General features: G+C 40.9%; 1 protein-coding gene across 1 annotated transcript in view; it reads left to right on the plus strand.

Moving 5' to 3' along the window:
* Positions 1-22,428, plus strand: part of LOC133425090 (zinc finger protein GLI2-like) — a 70,083-nt gene that overhangs the window by 18,257 nt on the left and 29,398 nt on the right. The window contains 4 exon segments of the mRNA XM_061715771.1: positions 12,706-12,791; positions 15,830-16,248; positions 18,120-18,178; positions 18,376-18,499. Coding sequence (XP_061571755.1) covers positions 12,706-12,791; positions 15,830-16,248; positions 18,120-18,178; positions 18,376-18,499 — 688 coding nt within the window.

The raw sequence follows: 22,428 nt of genomic DNA on the forward strand, positions 1-22,428 counted from the left end.
GGGGAAAATGTGAGTGAGGAAAGCCGGAAAATGACAAAGAATCCTCCCAACCTTATTGATGTGTGTGTCAGGCTCTCCGCGCTGCCCTCGGAGAGCTAAAGTGGACCGCATTAGGGATAAAGATTTCCCTCCGTTCATATACATATGCGTTCAGAGACATTTCAGGAATCAGATTTACTCTGGATTGGTTAAATTTAGAGTTATTGCCTTTGTTCAGGTAGTCCTGGAAACACATCCCAGGTGATGCTTAAAGGCTTCTCTGCTGTCAACCTGGATTTTCTCTGGAATATTTTCTTCCATCGTAACTTTAAGAGGCTTAAAACAATTTCTGCCACGGAAAACAAAGCTGAAAGTTACCGGAGCGCGACCCTGCTCCCGGCGCGCCGGCGACGCCACGTCGGAGTCAAACATGAGCTTTGAAACAGTTCAGGAAGGTCAGATTCAGTTGATGGATCTCAAATTCTTCAAGGTTCCATGAAACATACGTTTAATCTGCACCGAAAAAGAAAGAAAGAAAGAAAAATATGAGCAAGAAAGAAAAATAAAGAAAAAAATAAAGAAATGAGCAAGAAAGAAAGAAAGAAAGAAAGATATAAGAAAGAAAGAAAGAAAGAAAGAAAGAAAGAAAGAAAGAAAGAAATGAGCAAGAAAGAAAGAAAGAAAGAAAAATATGAGCCAGAAAGAAAAATAAAGAAAGAAAGAAAGAAAGAAAGAAAGAAAGAAATGAGCAAGAAAGAAAAATAAAGAAAAAAATAAAGAAATGAGCAAGAAAGAAAGAAAGAAAGAAAGAAAGATATAAGAAAGAAAGAAAGAAAGAAAGAAAGAAAGAAAGAAAGAAATGAGCAAGAAAGAAAGAAAGAAAGAAAGAAAGAAAGAAAAATATGAGCAAGAAAGAAAAATAAAGAAAGAAAGAAAGAAAGAAAGATATAAGAAAGAAAGAAAGAAAGAAAGATATAAGAAAGAAAGAAAGAAAGATATAAGAAAGAAAGAAAGAAAGAAAGAAAGATATAAGAAAAAGAAAGAAAGAAAGAAAGAAAGAAAGAAAGAAAGAAAGAAAGAAAGAAAGAAAGAAATGAGCAAGAAAGAAAGAAAGAAAGAAAAATATGAGCCAGAAAGAAAAATAAAGAAAGAAAGAAAGAAATGAGCAAGAAAGAAAGAAAGAAAGAAAGAAAGAAAAATATGAGCAAGAAAGAAAAATAAAGAAAAAAATAAAGAAATGAGCAAGAAAGAAAGAAAGAAAGAAAGAAAGAAAGAAAGAAAGAAAAATATGAGCAAGAAAGAAAAATAAAGAAAGAAAGAAAGAAAGAAAGAAAGATATAAGAAAGAAAGAAAGAAAGATATAAGAAAGAAAGAAAGAAAGATATAAGAAAGAAAGAAAGAAAGATAGAAAGAAAGAAAGAAAGAAAGAAAGAAAAATAAAGAAAAAGAAAGAAAGAAAGAAAGATAGAAAGAAAGAAAGAAAGAAAGAAAGAAAGAAAGAAAGAAAGAAAGAAAGAAAGAAAGAAAGAAAGAAAGAAAAAGAAAGAAAAAGAAAGAAAGAAAGAAAGAAAGAAAGAAAGAAAGAAAGAAAGAAAGAAAGAAAGAAAGAAAGAAAGAAAGAAAGATATAAGAAAGAAAGAAAGATATAAGAAAGAAAGAAAGATATAAGAAAGAAAGAAAGAAAGAAAGAAAGAAAGAAAGAAAGAAAGAAAGAAAGAAAGAGACTCTGGATTGGTTAAATTTAGAGTTATTGCCTTTGTTCAGGTAGTCCTGGAAACACATCCCAGGTGATGCTTAAAGGCTTCTCTGCTGTCAACCTGGATTTTCTCTGGAATATTTTCTTCCATCGTAACTTTAAGAGGCTTAAAACAATTTCTGCCACGGAAAACAAAGCTGAAAGTTACCGGAGCGCGACCCTGCTCCCGGCGCGGGCGACGCCACGTCGGAGTCAAACATGAGCTTTGAAACAGTTCAGAAAGGTCAGACTCAGTTGATGGATCTCAAATTCTTCAAGGTTCCATGAAACATACGTTTGACCTGCATCGAACCCTGAATGAGAGCAAATCTATCCAAACCAGGGGTCGGCAACCCAAAATGTTTTAGAGCCATATTGGACCAAAAACACAAAACGTATGTCTGGAGCTGCAAAAAATGAAAAGTCTTGTATAAGCCTTAGAATGAAGGCAACACATGCTGCATCTGTCTATATTAGTTATAACTGGGGGAAGATTTTTTTTTTCATTATGCACTTTGAGAAAAAAGTCAAAATGTCAAGATTAATGTTGAAGTACAATCTTGAGAAAAAAGTCGAGAAAAGTCTTGAGAAAAAAATAAAAATTTTGAGAACAAAGACGAAATGTCGGGATTAATAATGAAGTTCAATCACGAGAAAGAATTCAATGTTGAGAAAAAAGTAGAAAAGTTGAGAAAAAAGTAGAAATGTCGAGGAAAAAGTCGAAATGTCGAGATTAAAAAGGAAAGGAATAAGGAAGAAAAAAAAGAAAGAAAGAAAAAAGAAGAAAAAGAAAAAAAAGGAAAAAAAAGAAAAAAAAAAGGTCAAACATTTTTGAAAAAGCTCCAGGAGCCACTAGGGCGGCGCTAAAGAGCCGCGGGTTGCCGACCCCTGGTCCAAACCAAGAGCCAACAGCCCAACTGAACCCTTCCAGGAAATAAGTCATATTATATTTATATCATAGTTACTGTATATTATATTTATGATAGAGCTTACATTTGGTATTAAAGAGATTATTTTTGTAAAAATTATATATATTTATTTATACAAATTAGTGTGTAGTATAAAACGTAAATACTGGCATATAATTCATGTTTAGTTGTGGAAAGGGGGTGGGATTAAATAAGTTTATACTTCCTCCCACTCCTTTTCAAACATGTAACTGAAATATGTTTTTTGATGTTTTTTTTTCTTTATGTGGTGGAATGCCCACCTGTATTTGTTTCTCTTATCTTTTTTTCTTGTTTTTTTTATATATACATGTTCGAAATATATAAAAACGAACGAACGAACGAACGAACGAACGAACGAACGAACGAACGAACGAACGAACGAACGAACGAATGAACGAACGAACGAACGGGTCCAGATCCAGACCTGCAGGTCCTCTACAGACCACTCCAACCCCTCAAAGAGATGTAAGGACCTCCTCCTCCTCCTGACTGCACCTCAGCGAGGTTTTCCGGGTTATTGATCCGCTCTGAGAAGGAAACACTCTGGACCTCAGAGATGATGAAGACCTCCTGATGTTTACTCGTGTCCTGATCTTGTTGAATTTATTTCCAGGAAGCAGTCTTCTCTCCAGCAGCGCGGGTCTCCTCCCTGCTCTCCGTCTGTGTCTGTAAACTAGGCCAGAGGAAGCGACCGGGGGACGTTAGCTTTGATTAACGGGCTCCGCCGTCTCCCAGCATCCATCTTGCTGAGAGTGAGTTTGTCATTGGAGAGGTTGATTGATGCTGCCGCCGCCCTCAGCCCCCCGGCAGCCTCACCGCTCTTTCTGCTGAGGCAAGATGGTCCAGGGGGAGGCCGGTAAGCACTTAAACCCTCCCAGACCCCCCCCTGCCCTCCCCGGGGCACCGTGGGGGGCTGATGGGGCAGGAGGTGGCGGACCGACACAGGATCCTTGTACAAGAACAAATGAACACATTTATCTGAACCAGAGTACAAGCTCGAGGTTTTTAAGGGACTGAATCCGTTTTAGTTCCAGTCATCTGCAAACGTTCGGAGCCTCTAGTTCAGGGGTCGGCAACGCAAAATGTTGAAAGAGCCATATTGGACCAAAAACACAAAAAACAAATATGTCTGGAGCCGCAAAAAATGAAAAGTCTTGTATAAGCCTTAGAATGAAGGCAACACATGCTGCATGTTTCTATATTAGTTATAACTGAGGGAAGATTTTGTTTTTCATTATGCACTTTGTAGAAAAAAGTCGAAATTTCGAGAAAAAAGTCAAAATTTCGAGAAAAAAGTCGAAATGTCAAGATTAATGTTGAAGTACAATCTTGAGAAAGAAGTCGAAATTTTGAGAAAAAAGTCGAAATTTTGAGAAAAAAGTCGAAATTTTGAGAAAAAAGTCAAAATTTCGAGAAAAAAGTCAAAATTTCAAGAAAAAAGTTGAAATGTCGAGATTAAAAAGGAAAGGAAAAAGGAAGAAAAAAAAGAGAAAAAAAGGAAAAAGAGAAGAAAAAAGAAAAAAAGGAAAATAAGAAAAAAAAGAAGAAAAGAAGAAATAAAAAGAGAAAAAAAGAAAAAAAAGGGAAAAAAAGAAGAAAAAAAGAGAAAAAAAGGAAAAAGAGAAGAAAAAAGAAAATAAGGAAAAGAAGAAAAAAATAAAAAGAGAAAAGAAGAAACAAAAGGAAAAAAAAGGAAAAAAAAGAAGAAAAAAGAAGATAAAAAGGTCAAACATTTTTGAAAAAGCTCCAGGAGCCACCAGGGCGGCGTTAAGGAGCCGCATGCGGCTTTAGAGCCGCAGGTTGCCAATCCCTGTTCTAGATTAATCTCTTGATTTTCTTTTTGTGTAAAAACAGAAAGAACATAGCAGGATGTTTATGAGACAAACAACTTCAGATAAACTGCTGACTGAGGTCGTCTTCTAAAGGTCCGACTTCCTCTTCTAAAAAGGATCCACATCCTCTTCTAATGGCGCTTTTATTCTAGTACCTACTCGACTCGCCTTGTCTTCGTTTGTTTTTAGACACCCAGATCAGAAGTAGGAGGTTGGTGAAGCTGCTGTGACGTATTTGATTGTGTATCTAAACAAAGAAGATACCAACACTAAAGATGTAGAACCTGGAGGAGATGATAGATGTGCTGCTGGGTCTGTGACTTGTGTTCCATATCAAGTTAAAAAAAAATGAGATTAAGAGAAGCTTCAAGTGGCGATGCTTTTTTTTTTTTGTTTGTTTGTGTCGGCGCTGCTGAAAAAAGTCAGCTGGAGCCGTGAGCAGCTATGAAGAAACAGAGCTCCTGGTAGATCTGGTCGTTCCTTATCGCCCGTCTAGATCCCTTTTTAATTCTCTCCTCAGCACCAGGTTTATGAACATCTGCACCTCAGAGTTGGATCACCAAACAGACTTTTGCTGCCATTGGAAGCTGTGAGCTGCTCTTGTGCTGACTCCCGCTTCCTGATTCAAACGTCTGACGGCCCTCCGACCGATCGGTGACGTGTAGTGTGATGACGTCAGATCCAGGGTTGACTCAGCCGCTTAGAACCTCGGCAGAATAGATACAGAAAAAGTATCTACTCAGCACGCCTCCACCCGTAGTGGAAAAGCGCAAGATGGGGGCGTGGCGGGTCGGTACTAGTGTAAAAGCGCCATAAAAGGATCAACCTTGTCTTCTAAAGGATTCACATAATCTTCTAAAAGGATCATTTTGCTTGGCGGGCCGGATTTGACAAATTTTTTTCTCGCAGGCAGCACGCTCAAAATAACAAAAACGTTTTTTTTTTTACTATTGTTATCTGTTATCAATAACAGTTTAGTTAATTTTAAAGGAATTATGCTTTGTTTACACTCTAATTATGTAAAATATATTTCTTCAGGATATTTTCTTGAAATTTCTTGTTTCAAATTATGTAAGATACTTTTAATATTTTTTTATATTTCGCTTTTTTATAGGAATTTTAATTAAAAGCTAAATCTTTCTTATTCCATCCGAGAGTGTTTCTTTGTGATTTAGAGATTTTTCCAGTACAATTAAGTGTATTTATTTTTAAAAATTGGCGCGGATATTTATGCCAGTGTGCCGAAAAAGTCAGCACTTCTTTTTTAACTGTTTTACTTTGTCACTATCCTCGTATTCAAAACTGAAATTCTCTGAATAAATATCTTCTATCATCTATTTTAGCAGTCATAGTTTTCCTGCGAAAATATATAATAGTAGTCAGTTAATAAAAATAAACGACCGTCTACAAAGAAATAAAATCGGCAAATGCATTCTAGAAAACTAAAAAAATGTAGAAAAACTGCTCTCTTTGTGGAATAACGATGGATTTGTAGAAGAAATATATTATCGGATAAGCTGCGATTCATGGCAATGATTTATGCCTTCCTTTTTAGTAAATTAACATTTCTGTTTTTTGTGTTGGAAACTTCTCGCGGGCCGCATGAAAATCTCTCTCGGGCCGCACATTTGACACCCATGACATAAAGGATCCACATCCTCTTCTAAAAGGACTCACCCCTTTTCTAATAGGTCCGACCTCACAGAGGTCTTGCGGAGGATCTTCTAGACTTGGACCAACTGGGGACAGAGAGAAACATCCAGCCCTTAATGGAGCGTATGAGCCGACCTCCTTGGCTTGTTTCAGGCTTCACTCGAGAGGGAAGGCCTTAAAACACGCCTTCATATCCGAGACAAAACATCTGTCCTGGACCTCCAGATAGGAGGAGGAAGATTTAGATTTAATATTCTTACTCCACTTGACACTTTATGTAGATCCCTGCTGTCTTCACATGAACCAGTTACTGAGATGAACTGGTTTTAGATCAGACATGTCAGTTTGGAGCAGAACCTGGTTAGAGGGGCTTCAGTGACCCGTTTGGAGGCGTGTCCCGCTGTGAGGGGGGGGTGCTGAGGTTATTCCAGCGGTGACTCCCACTCCAGCCCCCCTGCATCAACAGATATTAGTCTCTGCTCACGTCTGAGGGTGTTAATTGCTCTCCGGAGCCAGAAGTCATTTCCGTAGGTTCCGTTGGGTTCTTTATTGGTGTAGTTGACACCAGCGAGGCAGCGACCGAGCCGAAGCCACAACCTCCACCCTCAGAACCGTCACCCAGCGCCGTCCCAACACAGCGCTGAAATGAGACGAGGCTGTCTAATCACCGTGTAAGTGCTGCAGAAAGCAGCTGGAGTTCAGCAATAACAGCTGATTAACGCCAAGCAGGAGGAGGAATGGCAAACATCCCGACACCGCCAACCAGAGCCGTCTGGGAGACTGTGCGAAATGGCCGGGGGGGGGCCCTCGCGGGCGAAATTTTTGGGTTATTCGGGTCGGATCGGGTGTCTATATGCGCAATTTTAACTCTCCAATTAGCAAAATACTGGATACCTTCCCCTGCCTCATCATCATCTCTTGCCTCGACGCGGGGCCCCACGGCTGCTTGAGACCCGGTCGGATCGGTGATTTTTGTAACAAATTTATCAAACGAGCCTTTCAGAGAGGCATTAAACTCTTCCATTTTCTTTAGTTTTTTTCTTTTTTCATCCCCTGATGGAAATGTCCTGAATCTGTCTCGTTCTCTCCACATTGTGTGACAGTTTGTTCCAACTCCACCCGTCTGGATCAGAGCAGCTTGTGTCTGCGCTTGGTCTGATCAGTTGTATTGAACAACAGACACGCGCATCATTGCACATATATTTATTGATATGCACAGACTAGTACATATTTATGTCTGTAATGGAACGTGACTGTTGATATTTATAAGGGAAAAAAAGAAAAAAAAAAAATTATAATTTTTTTGAAAAAACAAAAAAACGGCCCATAGCGCGAGGCCCCGTGCGGTCGCACGGTTCGCACACCCCTTGCGGCGGCTCTGCCGCCAACCCACCAGAACCCAACGGTGAGCTGCGTTCCAGGAGGAGATGGAGACGCCCTGAAGTCAGTGGTTCCCCATCGCCAACGGGGACCAGAGACCCGTTGGACACAGCAATGAAGGAAGATGTTTGTTTTTGCTGAAACAATAACAACTTCATCTCCCGAGCCTGAAAACCCAAACTGAGACATCGCAGACACGGATCCATAGATTTAAGGAACCGGACCCACCTGCTGGGATGAGCCTGGAGGACGGGAGGAGGAACTGAAGATGCAAATTAGCCTAAGGCTAATGGCTGAGTTATGGTTCTGCGTCAAATCGTAGGGTACGCGTCGACGCAGACCACACGCTGTCACTGATGGCGTCAGTGACGCCGTCACAGACGTGCACCTCCCAAAAATTGTAACTACGAGTCGAGGCGACGCAGACCACACGCAGACGAGAGGGCTGTGATTGGGTCGCTTGGTAGCAACACATTTCCGGGTTCCGGTTTGAAGCAGTCGTGAACTTTCAGCGCTCTTTTCTTCGTGTATGTGTGATTTTTTTTGTTTTGGTTTTTTGCACAATAGTTGTCCTTATCTCTTTGATTCACTGTGACCGGAAAAAATCGGATAAACCATTCAGGAAAAGATCGCGAACTAGGGGTCGCGGGGGTACTACACTGCGGCAAAATGGAGTGACGGAGAAGTCCGAAGGTTCACGACGGCGTCATGGTGACGGCGTGTGCTCTGCGTCGTTTTGACGCAGAACCATAACTCAGCCTTTACTCTGGTGCAATGCATCAAATGTTTACATTTATATTTTTAATTGCACATGGTCCCTCTCAAATTAAATTTAAGAAAGAAAGAAGGAAAAAGGAGAAGGAGGAGATCACCTCAAGTTTCCTCATCAAGGACAGTGGTAGTTTCAGGACGATTAGTCCTCAATCAGATCAATGGAATGATGGGTGGAGCTGATCAGGTGACCAGACTGGCCTCAGCAGCTGGTTCCCATCCTGAACAGCCAAGAACATCTAGGATTTTCTTTCTTTATTATTTATTTATCCTTCTTTATTTAAAGGGAAATCAAAAGCCTGTTAGTCTGACGATGACATCAGAAGATTTAAAAAGATGAATCAAGCTCTGTTATCGATTGGTTGTATTGATCGTTCTGCTGCTTTGTGATGCAGTTGTTAAAAATCAAAGAGAAGACAACGTCCTTTGTGCTCCTCTCAAACTGAGAAGGCTTTTTCGGAGTTCTACGCTCATGATTAAAACTGTTTTTTTGCTTCAAAACACCACCTGATCGATCAATCTGGACCTTACTGAAGTCAGTCTGGAAGGAAAAGAGAGACTTCCAACCTGGAAACCCCCCCAGTTCCCCCTGAAGCACGGTGGGGGGAGCATCATGGACTGTGTTTACATGCATCAATAACCCTTTTAGAACCTGAATATTGGCAATAACCCGGTTTTGCACGGCCATGTAAACACCAAAACCACTTTGAATAACCCGAATTTGCTCATATTCCGGTTTTTAAAAACCCGAATATTACCCCTGGGTTCCTCCTTTTAAAACCCGAATATTGGGTCATGTAAACACCAAACGGAATATCCCCATCAAACGGAACATGAATTTGTTTTCTGCACATGCTCTGTTCACAAGGAATCCTGGTCTTTTGAGTCCAGGAAGTTCTTATAAACACGGAGAAACGCAAGACCAGGAGGAGACTAATCACTTCATAGATGTAATGAAGGATATGAACATTTCTGCATTTGTAGACGGTAGAAAGTACCGGGATAGAAGATTTACAAGAAGGAGAGAGAAAAGTTGCGCAAAGCAGCATTTGTTTTGAATTTGGATACAGGAAGAAGAAGCTGAAATGACGCTAATTGCGTCATCACGTTCTCCGTGCGTCGCTGGTTTGATCCAGATATCCCAAATGATTAATTACCATACAGATACCATATAGAAGCACATATATAGCAACACAATAAGCAAACAAAGAAGAATGCACACATGCATGAGATAAAATGACAACTTAAATTGGTTTTGTCGGTTTCCTTAGCATCGTTTCACTTTCTGTTTTCAGAGCTATCATTATTATTACTATTATTATTATTATTATTATTACTATTATTATTATAATCATCGTCATTATTGTTATTATTATTATTTTGTGTAGACTTATGATACTTCATTTGTTCTTCTATATATATTCTATTCTGTTAAAGGTGGGTAGATAAGCGTTATGCTTCAAGCCCGGACCTTTTCGGTCAAAATAATCACAATGTTGACCAAAGAAAAACCTGTGTTATCTTGTTTGTTGATTTTTATGTTTGTGATTGACGGAAACAAATATGAACTAACTAACTAACTAACTAACTAACTAACTAACTAACTAACTAACTTAAGCCGGGCATACACTGTGCGATTGTCGGCTCGTTTTGAGACGATTTTCCAGTCGTGCGACTTTTTTTTGGATCGGGACGGATTTTGACCCAATCGTTGCTCGTGCCTCGTGCAGTAAACGTGGGGTAACGACGAGAGATTAACAGCTCACGACGAGAGATTAACAGCTCACGACGAGAGATTAACACCTCACGACGAGAGATTAACACCTCACGACGAGAGATTAACACCTCACGACGAGAGAGTAACACCTCACGACGAGAGGTTAACACCTCACGACGAGAGATTAACACCTCACAACGAGAGATTAACACCTCACGACGAGAGAGTAACACCTCACGACGAGAGAGTAACACCTCACGACGAGAGATTAACACCTCACGACGAGAGATTAACACCTCACGACCAGAGATTAACACCTCACGACCAGAGATTAACACCTCACGACGAGAGAGTAACACCTCACGACCAGAGATTAACACCTCACGACCAGAGATTAACACCTCACGACGAGAGAGTAACACCTCACGACCAGAGATTAACACCTCACGACCAGAGATTAACACCTCACGACGAGAGATTAACAGCTCACGACGAGATATTAACAGCTCACGACGAGAGATTAACACCTCACGACGAGAGATTACACCTCACGACGAGAGATTAACACCTCACGACGAGCTCCCGATCACAAATCGTGAGGTCGCAAGAAAATCAAGCGTGTTTGAAATCCTGGTCGCTCCTCGTGAAGGAATCACACAGTTGAAGCAGCTGCGACCAGATTTGCCTCATCCTTTCGCAGAGAGCATGCGCAATCTCTGATGTCACGTCAAAAAACTATTATTTGTAGTTTAAGTTTTGCAAATTCACATTACAAATCATGTTTTAATAGCAAAAAAAAGACAGCATTTCCCACGTACGGTGCAGGTCGCCGCGTACCCTACGCCGTAGGCTCTGCGTTGGTGTAACGCGGAACCATAAATCAGCCTTCAGGGCAAAGCAGTCACAATCTGCCTCTGCAAACACGAGTCCCAGCCCAGGCACAGCCCCCCTGTTAATTATAACGCCTTATAAATGTTGTGCGCTCTGCGCTGTTCTGAACACAAAGAAGTGCTCATTTTGCAGGTCTTCGGGTTCCTCCGCTGAGACACAACTTTTGAAGTATGCATTCATTGTTGTGTCTAAAAATGATGCGCAGTGCCCACCCAATCAGAAACAGTACAGATATTTGGGGATTTTTTTTTATATATATAAAAAAAATGAATTATAAAAAAATAAGGGATCCCCATAACCTTCGATCGGGTGGGCAGGACGCACCCCAGGACGCGCCCCAAAACCAGCCTCGAGTTCCAGTACATAGAAGTCCGACGGGAGGATTATGATCGTATAGTGTGAGCAGACGGAGCATCCGAGCATCGGGTCCTACATAGCGAGACCATAAATCGTGGACTGTGAACTTTTGACCTCAGCGATCTAGTCGTGCAGTTTGAGATGGGGCAGAATCAAACGATTTAAAATATCGCACAGTGTATGCCCAGCTTAACTAACTATGTAAACGGAATATTCCGAATGTTTCAGTAACCGGAATATTAGCAATAACCTGAATTTTGACTGGATGTAAACGTAGTGATGGTGTGGGGGCTGCTTTATAAACCTGGTTCAGGTGTCTGGGATCATGGGGCCGTCCCCCCCATCCATCTCTATGGATCCGGGGGGGGGGGGGGGGGGGGGGTCCTCGTTAGTAGGCCTGTGTTGAAAAAATCGATTTCCCAATTCTAAATCGATTCTCATATTAATTCCTAAAAATCGATTCATATGTCTAAAGATCAATTTTTTATTTTTTTTTGGGGGGGGGGGATTTGTTTTAAATTTTCTTTTATTTATTTATGTATTCATTTTTTTTCCATCATTACATTACAACTTTTGGTTATTTTTTTGTTTATCCCCAAAAAAGGAATGTTTTGTTGGACACAAGAATAACTAGTTTCATGTTTTTGCCTTTAAATATGTTTAAAGGTATGAAAACATTCAAGTGTTAGGTTATAATTGCATAAATTGTGTATATTTCATTACGGTACTTTATATACTGTCTTGGGGTTACATTTGCAAAAAATGCTAAACACCAAATGCTCAAAAACCAAAACCAAAATAGACCGAAAATGGAACAAATAAAAACGGAATGTGGGAAAAAATAAAACCGATTTCATCCGTCTCTGTTTCCTCCCTGGATCTGTTTGGTAATTCTGACCCATGATGTTTCTGAAAGCAGTTCTATCAGCATTCTGGGAGGTGATTGGTCCTTACAGCATCATTAGCTGCCAATACTTGCTGTTTAATCTCAATATAATACTAGTAATCTTAAGAATCGGAATCGAATCGATTCTTGATATTTGAATCGATCCCCAGCCCTACTCGTTAGTACGCCCCTGTAGAGGCGACTCACCTGCAGTCAGGTGCTGTTCCTGGTTCTGCGAGGTTTCATTAATCTACGAGCTGTTAGGGGGGGCAGAGCTGGGGGGGGCACTGACACCCCCCAGCAGGCTGTTTAATCTGATGCATGTTAATTACCGCCCTCATTGAGCGGCTTCACGCCACTCCCGCCGCCGCGCTCGACAACCAGCTTTTATCGCCGGCCGTCCACGAGCAACAATAAACTCCAGGTAATTACTTAATCTGGACAAACCTGGCGGCTAAGCAGAGCTATTAAGGGAGGGGTGATAAATCAGACGAGCGGCGGAGGTGGGTGATTACTCACCGACACAATCGCAGCGCTTCTGCTCCCTTCCAAAGCTCCTAAACTACACAAACAGTTTGCTAACGACACCCTGCCCGCCGGCACCGCCGCGCCGCCTCCACTCACCTGCAGCCAGGTCGTGGTCAGGTGACCCCAGTCCCAACGAACAATCCTGGTGATGTCAAAGACAACAGCTGAAAGTCTCGTTAACAAAAGTTAGATTTGAACCTGCAACCACCTGACGGGGGGCAGATTTCACCTGAAACACCTCAATAGTTCTTCCTTCACTATTTTTCATTTATTTCTGAAGTTTTAACCCTTAAAAATGTAAAAGTTACCTCGTTACTTCCCATCCTTCCTCATTTCCTTCACTTGTTTCCTCCCGACTCCCCTCCCCGGATAATAAACAAGGCAAGTTTATTTGTATAGAAAAATTCAACAAAAGGTCATTCAAAGTGCTTTACATCAACATTAAAAGCAGCAAGACACACACACACACACACACACATAGCCACACAGACATATGCATACAAGCACACACACACATAGATATACACACGCTCTGTAGTTTTTGGGGTTAGCTAGTGGTAGCTTAGCTTAGACTGTGATTGGATCTCGAGATTTGGGTCGATTGCTGCTCGTGTTTTGGTCGGCTCCGTGTCGGTTTTGTGTTTCGTTTGTGGTTTTTGTTGCAGATTTCCAGTTTTCGACGTGTGCCTCCATGTGTTCTTGCTTCCTGGTTTAGCAGCGGATTAGTAACAATCATATATATATGCCTTAGGTTTTTACCAGCATGGTATCAACCATTAATATGTGTGCAGACAAGGTAAAAAAAAAAAAAGAAAGAAAGAAAAAAAAAAAGCGGCAAGACAAAATTAACGAGTAAATAACAAATAAAATGAAATAAAATGATAAGATAAGAGGTAAAATAATAAAAAGCACAAATTGTTAAAAAGTAAGGGCAGTACAGCAGATACATCTCATTCTTAAAATGGCTAGAATTACGTTTCTATTCGGTCAAAACGTACAAAGACCAGGTCAAATACAGTATTACAAAAGTAATCTGTGCCAATTTTTGTGGTGAATCAGAACAATTTGACAATTCTACGTCACAATGCCTGCATTCAGGGCTTATCCATAACTTTGCGTGGTTGTCAAAAATCATTCGTATTTAATTAGAACAATTAAAGCCTGTATGTTAAGTAAATATAATGAAATATGTTAGTTAAGTTTGATTGACATACCCATAGACGGCGGTAATTTTATTTTATTTTATTTTTTTATTTACTTAGTTTATGTTTTTTTTTTATTTGTAATTTATGTCATTTGTGAATTTATTTCTTTGAAAAAGGGGCAGATTAGATACGATTCTTCTTCTTTCTGCTCCCTTTCCATTCACAATTTATGAACATTTATATTGAATTGTTTTTTGTTTTTTTTTGAATGAAATAAAGAAAAAAATTTAAATGAAATTTAAGAGTACACTTAAATAACAAATAAAATGAAATAAAATGATAAGAAAAGAGGTAAAATAATAAAATACCCCTGGGAGGGGGTATTTGTGGTGAATCTGAGTACAGCAGGTACATCTCATTCTTACAATGGCAAGAATTACGTTTCTATATAGTCAAAACGTACAAAGACCGGGTCAAATACAGTATTAAGTAATCTGTGTCGATTTTTGTGGTGAATCAAACCAATTTGACAATTCTATGTCACAATGCCTGCATTCAGGGCTTATCCATAACTGCGCGGTTTTCAAAAATCATAAGTATTTAATTTAAGAGTATGCTTAAATAACAAATAAAATTAAATAAAATGATAAGAAAAGAGGTAAAATAATAAAATACCTGCCCCTGGGACGGGGATGACCTGGTTGTGGTGAATGAATGAATGAATGAATGAATGAATGAATGAATGAATGAATGAATGAATTGTTTTTTATTTATGTGTCATACACCTTTAAGGTGCCCAGCCTATAAGGGCTTACAAGACACAGATACCCTACGCCAGCAAACAAACATCAACTACGTACAAACAAAAACACAAACACAAAATTATAATATCCACTTATACATTACAGATCAGATCTTTTCTGAATTTTCATATAATTTGTCCTTTCTCTGTTTCCAGGCTCTCTTTATAAAAGGTAGCTATAGAGAAACCCTCCTCTTTAAAAAACCATTCCAATTTAACATCATCCTCATTCCAAAACAACTCAGGTTTACGATCTTGCATTCTCTGAAATAAAAACTTCCTGGCTTCATCATACAATGGACAATAAAACAAAAAATGAAGTTCATCCTCAACAACATTCAGGTCACAAACACTACATAATCTTTCCTCTTCAGGAACAGTTATACCTGTTTCTATGGCCAGAGGGAGAATCCCAGTTCGCAACTGAGCACGTAATGATCTTTTTGATCTATCCAGGGGTAAGGTTGCATAAGGTTCAGGACAATAAATATTCTTCGTCAACCGGTAAGTTCTAAGTTTGGGTTTATGCCAGATGTCGTTGGCCCATTTTTCTTTATATTCAGAGAATAACATACGCTTCACAAACTGAACATTACACCGCTGACCATTTATGAAAACATGTTGTAGATCAGTTTCACTAAAGATGGCATTTATTCCCATGAATAAATCTGGGTGAATCTGGGTCACCGAGACTCGTCGGTCCGAGTCATAAATAAAACTACCTGGAGAATAAAAATGGCTGAAAGGAAATGAAGTAGTAACAAAAAAGGAGCATGCTCAGTAAAGAGCGGCAGAAACGGTGGCGGTGGCGGCCGGCTCTCTGGGGGGGGATTCAGCCAGTCATGGGGGCGGAGCCTCCCTGGGCGCGGGTTCTTCCATCACCCAGACAGCTCCATTGTTCTCCCGCCACCCGCAGGACAAAAGGCCGGCGCTCGTGAGAGTTGGGGAGACGCAGATCCCCTACTCGAGACCCCGTCCACTCCCACCGCCGCGCCGGGCTTCTTTTAGCTTCACCTGAAAGTGTTTCGCTCTCAGTTTCTCAACGTCAGCAGCAGAAACGGGCCGGGAAGCTGCGAAAGTCCCCGAGAACTTCCTCGTTTCTGATGGACATTTTTAGAAATAAAAGATGTTGATGCTTCTGAAATCATGTTGAGGTCTTTAAACCCCCTATCACCCGTCAGAGGTCCGGAATCCGAGGTCTAGGTCCGAGGGGCGTCCGGGGACCAGACCGGTCCGTCACGCTGCCGGGGTCCAGAGCAACGACCCGTGAATGCTGACTCTCAGGTCCAGGACCCCGGGGGCTCCAACAGGACCCCCCAGTCCAGCACCGGGCCGGGCGGAGGCCGGGTAATGATCCCTGACCCCCCAGTCCCCACGAGAGCCTCTGTGACGGCGGAGATGCTGAGATCAGCTGGACGAGCCGCACAGGTCGCCGTGGAAACCACAACTGAAGGGAGAGCAAATCAGGGACGACTCGACGGAGACGGAGCCTCTAAAGATGGAAAACCTGATCCATCTGTGATTCTAGTCCCGACGTTCCTGGTAAACTTCCCAGATCTGGGAAGCTCCCTAAGAGGGAAACAGGACCGGGTCTGCCAGGTCAACCAGAGGCCAAGGGGGCGGTATCGAGTCAGACTGAAGATGGGAAAACTAGAGCAGCCTCATCCTCATGATGATGATCAGTTATCAACAGAGGTGTCTTCAGTATTCATATTCATTACTCAGGTAGAAGTATAGATACTAGAGTTTAAAAATACTCCTGTAGAAGTTGAAGTATCAACTCAAGTTTTTTACTCAAGTAAAAGTATAAAAGTACTGGTTTCAAAACTACTTAAAGGTATTGTGACATGAAAAACTAATTTTTCTTGATTTTTTGTGTTTTGTTGGGTGTCTTTACATCAATTACACCCAAAAAACAACGAACTTTTAACATTCAGTGTATTGTGTGCTTTCTGGAATTTTCCGCATAACTGTGCAAAAACGGCTCATCTGGTTTGGTGGCGGGCCGTTACGTAACGGCCCGCTAAATCACCGCCCCCTCCACCCAGCTCCCTGTCTCCGCTCCTCTCCAGCGCACCATAAAGGCTGATTTATGGTTCCGCGTTACACGACGCAGAACCTACGGCGTAGGGTTACGCGGCGACGCGCACCGTACGCTGAACCCTACGGTGTAGGCTCTGCGTCGATTTAACGCGGAACCATAAATCAGGCTTAACACGGAGCAATTTAGAGCCTCTTTTGTTCTCGTCACCGGAGGAAAACTGCTAAGAAGACCCGCGGCCACTGACTGGACTTAAGATAAGGTGACACTGCTGCTTGCATGCCTTTATTTTTATGATTGTTTGCTCTGGTTCGCCGTGCTGCTTTTCCGTGCATGCTTCGCCTGTCGCTCCCGGCTTAACTCTCCGACGCCGCTGTTAGCGTATGGCTGGATGAGGAGGAGGTTTGGAGGAGGAGCGGAGCAATGATTGACAGGAAAGGGGGAAAAGGAAGCATTTTTCACGGCGCAAAAAACACTGTAATAAAAAGCCAGGAATGGAGTACTGGAGTGAAGTTTTTCTTGTTACACTCTTTTAGACACATTTGAGGGATGTTGGCCAAGACTTTTAATAGTGTTAAAAGCATGTTAAAAATGAAGTCACAATACCTTTAAAGTATAAAAGTAAAAGTAATGTTTTATCGATTAATGGGGATCGATTCAAATGTCAAGAATCAATTCGATTCTGATTCTTCATATTCAGAATCGATTATCATGATTCGATTCAATCTGATTCGATATTGATTTGGCTTAGTGTTATTTAAAATGTTTTTTGAGCTGTTGCCTGAATTATATGACTGTAAAATAACTAGTGAAATAATTATTTCACAATAATTATTGTGAAATAACTAAGAAATAAATAACTCAAACAGGCCTTTCAATATCCATTTAAAGTGCAAAAAAGAAAGAAATTGCAACAGTTCATGCAGTAAACAAATCATTTTACCTTATCTAATTTATTCTCTCACCACGCACACATATTGCCATGAAGCACCTGCATTTTTCAGAAGTGTCATGACAAACTGTGTGTCCGATTACTGGGATTAAAGTTCACCTGGCGAAAATGATGGAGGGAAAAAAAAAAAAAAAAGAAATCGATCTTTAGACATAAGAATTGATTTTTAGGAATTAATATGAGAATCTATTTAGAATTGGAAAATCGATTTTTCAACACAGGCCTATTTTAAACCATATTCTAATTTCCCGATCTTCACCTGTATATTCTACATCTGGGCTGATGTGGACATACATAGCATTTCAGTTGCTAGTATGGTTGGCTGTCTGTAAGGCTCATGCAAGTTCAAACTATTAAGGCACTTTAAATCAAAGCATTTTGTTTTTTCATATAAAATAAAAAAAATACATTTCTAAGCAGTTTAGACGTTTTGGGGATGTCCCTTTTTCTGGCGCCTGGGCTGCTGAAATCAGGGCGTCCCTTATTTCTGTTTGTGAAAGGTGGCGACCCTACGGCTGCAGGTCCGGGTCCGAGGCTGCAGATGTTTCATGCTGCAGCCGTCGGACTTCTTAGGAGGACTTTGATTATTTATTGATCCCACTGGTGTGATGGAGCCGAGGTTCTGCACGAGGCCCGTCTGAGGTTCTGCTGCTTTATTGTAGCTTCCTTTGAAACGTCTGGGTTTTGAAGTCTCCCCTTCCTCCCCCTCCTCCCCGTCTCATCCTCTTCTCTTCTTCTCTCCGTCTCTCCGTCCAGCTGCCCCCCCCCACCTCTTCCCCGCCTTCCACGCTCCCATCCCCATCGACGTCCGGCACCACGAGGCCCGGTACCACGAGGCCCGGTACCACTACGAGCCTCACACGCTGCATGCCGTGCACAGGTAAACCCCCCGCTCCGATCCAGGTGGACCAGAACTCTCACAACCAGAACTCTCAGGACTAGGGTCGTCCCGATCAGGATTTTTTTAACTCCCGATCACTTGAGTTTGAGTATCCCGATCCGATCACTTTTTTTGGCTCCCGATACATTTCCGATACTTTTTCCCGATCAGACACATTTTGGCAATGAATTAACATAAAAAAAAAGAAAAAAAAAGAGGACTAAAACTCAAATTATCCCAAGTTTATTTTCTTGTCCATTGGAGAACAACATGGACATTTATTTCAACAAAGCTTATCAGGTCTGGTGCCACAAAATGTAACAAAATGAAATTGTAAACTAAAACAAAAAGTGCAGAATAGTGCAATAACAAAAATGAATTCAAGCTGCAAGCAGCGATGAACGGGTCCTTGCGCTTGCAATTTCCACCAATAAAGGTCAAGGACTCAAATCTAAGTACGATGACACCACCCACAACTCTCTATATAATATATATAATTTGCACCAATTATGTTCAAGGACTAAAAACCGAGTCCGATGACACCACCCACGACTCTTTATGTCAAACCATTCAAAAGTTATTGCAGAAAGTAGGAACTATCAAATTTGGACCAATCAGATGAAGGGGGGGGGCGCGCTTTTTGGCATCTATCGTCGCCACGGTAACGCTTTTGACTGAGAAAAGTAATGCGCGTCGTCGCAGGATGGAGACGCACATTTTGATGTATAACACACCTGGGTGCACGTTACGGTTCGGGCCGTATTAACTGCCGAAGAAATGGCATAAATTGCGCCAAAATTACATGATTAATTCAAAATGGCTGACTTCCTGTTGGGTTTCAGCCATGGCGCCAAGAGACTTTTCTTTAAGTTGCGACATGATACAGGTGTGTATCGATTTTTTTCGTGCATGTACGTCAAACCGTATTGTGGGGCTTGAGGCACAAAGTTTTCTAGGGGGCGCTGTTGAGCCGTTAGGCCACGCCCATTAATGCAAACCATTTAATATCCAATTTTTCGCCAGGCCTGGCTTGCGTGCAAAATTTGTTGACTTTTGGGGCACGTTTAGGGGGAAAAAAGGCACTCATTTCGTTGAAAAAAAAAAAAACGAGAAAAATAAAAATTCCTACAGATACAATAAGGCCTTCGCACTGTAAGTGCTCGGGCCCTAATAAATGTAACTTCAAAAGAGGTGGTTGAATGACATCCAGTCAAACTCACAAACACAAGAAAATTAAAATACTTTTTGGCTTAACCTTAGTGCAACATTCTGAATGAATGAAATGAATAGCAGCAGCTTAATGAACATGAACATAATATTATGTAAACTTTCACAATCCAAACATTAAACCATGTTAGTTTTGCTTACTTCGACGGCCGGAAGTGACGTTAAATGCAACGATATATAAAACAATTTAATATATATTAAAAACATTAATAACTAGGTATGTCCCGAGACTTTTTTGGCCAATACCGATGTTCTGAAAATGCCGTGATCGGGCCCGACCGATCTACTCAGAACCAGAACTCTCAGAACCAGAACTCACAACTGGGCTGATCCAGACTGAACCAGAGCTCAGGTCCACACTAGGGGTGTAACAATATATCGTGCCACGGAATTTCACGATACGTGTCGTGGACGTGACAAAGTGTATCGCGATATTGGGTTATTAATATTAATCTATTGTGTTGACTAGTAACGCGCAGCGTATTGGTGCTGACCGCGCCTCGACCCGCGGACCAAAATCTTCCTCCGCTCAGAGAAACTAGTCCCGTTTTGCGGTCCCGTTTTGAGCCCTGAACTTTTACTTATGTAAGGTTGGTGTAGAGTTAAGCCTTACCTTATTAAATTAAACCTTTTTGGGGTGGTGAGTAGGATAAACACGGGGAAACTTCTGCTGAGTTCCAGTGTACTTTAATGTCCCTCAACAGTGTAGGATTTTAGAACATCAACACAGCACCTAGTGCCGTACTGTGGCGTATCACTCCGCCCAATCTAAAACATACTAATCACTACAGATAAACTGACGAGTGTCATTATAGTCCCTGATTTACAGAATATAAAGAATATATTTATAAAATAATCAACCCTGAATTACCAAAATAAACTTAACAAAAATAAATCCTCTTACACTTATAAGGCGAGCATGAATAAATCTTTTTTATGATGTAAAATTGTATGTATTTATTTACTTTTACTTATTTATTTAATTTTAGTTGTTAAATTTCTGGAAAAGAAAAAAGTCAAGTCATACATGAGAGAAACTATTCAGTTTGTGGCTAAATATTTGTACTTGTATGAAACTGAAGATGCATAATGCAAACCTGACATTTACTTTTAGTTCAGTTTGTGTAAAATGGTTGGCCTGGCTTTCTCTTTAAAACTTAAACAGTTATAAAGCATTACAAACTGTAACAATAGGGCAAACGTACAGTATTGTTTTATATTTTGTGTCTTTCAAATAAAAGACATTTTTTTTCCAGTCATATGTTCCTCATTCAAGGTTGTTAAAAAAATACTGCTATAATATCGTATCGTTATTGTGACCTCAATATCGTGAGATTAGTGTATCGTTACACCCAGTACTCGAGTTGTAAAAAAAAATCAGGGGGGATGGTGGATTTTATCATATGGGGACAGATAATTTGTGCTGATTACAAATAATATAATATATTATTACAAATAATAGCACTGATAGCACATTCCTGCAGAAATACTGCAGGAATGACATAGCAGCAGTTAAATGCAGCCTTCTGTAAGCTTTAAATATCCACTGGGCTTACATCAAATACATCAAAACACAACAATAAAAAACACTTTTCTGAACTTATCAATATGACTCTGTCCTTCACAGGATAAGTAAAATGGATCACTGCAAAAACTCACAATCTTAACAAGAATATTTGTCTTATTTCTAGTTAAAATGTCTCATTTTGGTAAAAAAATCTCATTACACTTAAAACAAGACTCATCACTGGAAAAAACTACAATTTTCACCTGTTTCAAGTAGATTTTCACTTGAAATAAGTAGAAAAATCTGCCAGTGGAACAAGATTTTTTTGCTTGTAATAGAAGATCAATCTTGTCCCACTGGCAGATTTTCCTACTTATTTCAAGTGAAAATTTACTTGAAACAGGTGAAAATTGTCAAATAAGTTATTTTTCTGATGTTATTTTTCTGGTGATGACTCTAAATGTTGAAATAGCAGTAAAACCACATTCATTGATGAAATGACATAAGGGATGGAAAGGTGGGATGGCAGTTTTACAGGGGGGATGATTAGGACCGTTTTTATTTCAGGGGGGATGCCATCTCCCCTCATCCCCCCTCAACTCCAGTACTGGCTATAATATCGTATCGTATCGTCCTCAATATCATGTATCGTACCGTATGGTGAGATTAGTGTATCGTTACACCCCTAGTCCACACACAGAACCAGGCCCGGGTCCTGGTGTTCTCCTCCGGAGCTCCTGCTGCTGACGCTGATGAGAGCTGAGTGTTTTCCAGCTCCGGCATCAAACGCCGACAGCTTCCCGCTGGCGTCCAAAGTGAATACGGAATGCCGGCTGGAAGTCTCTCCTCCGGGTGTCCTCCGGGTTTGATGAAGCGGGCCGGCTTTGCTCTCCGGGCCCCGACCCGCCGGGGGGGAAAGGCTTTGAAGCCCGGCGGAGTGTGAAGATCCGAGCGGGAAGAGTCGGGAAGGAGACGCTGCCGAGGAGCGTTTAGTTCAATAAATGTCGACTTCTCAGGATTCTGCTTTCAAAGTTGGGTCTGTCAGATCTGTTCTGACCCGTGAGAACTTCTCTCACAGAATCTTACAGTCTGACATCTTCTTACTTGATTAGACAGAAACGTGTCTTTACTGACGAGCTCCCAAACAGCAGGCGTGAAACACGTGCAGCTCCGTTTCTCTTAAACCGGAACTGGA

This window comes from Cololabis saira, chromosome 24 (assembly GCF_033807715.1).
Source record: "Cololabis saira isolate AMF1-May2022 chromosome 24, fColSai1.1, whole genome shotgun sequence".
In the NCBI taxonomy this organism is placed as follows: Eukaryota; Metazoa; Chordata; class Actinopteri; order Beloniformes; family Belonidae; genus Cololabis; species Cololabis saira.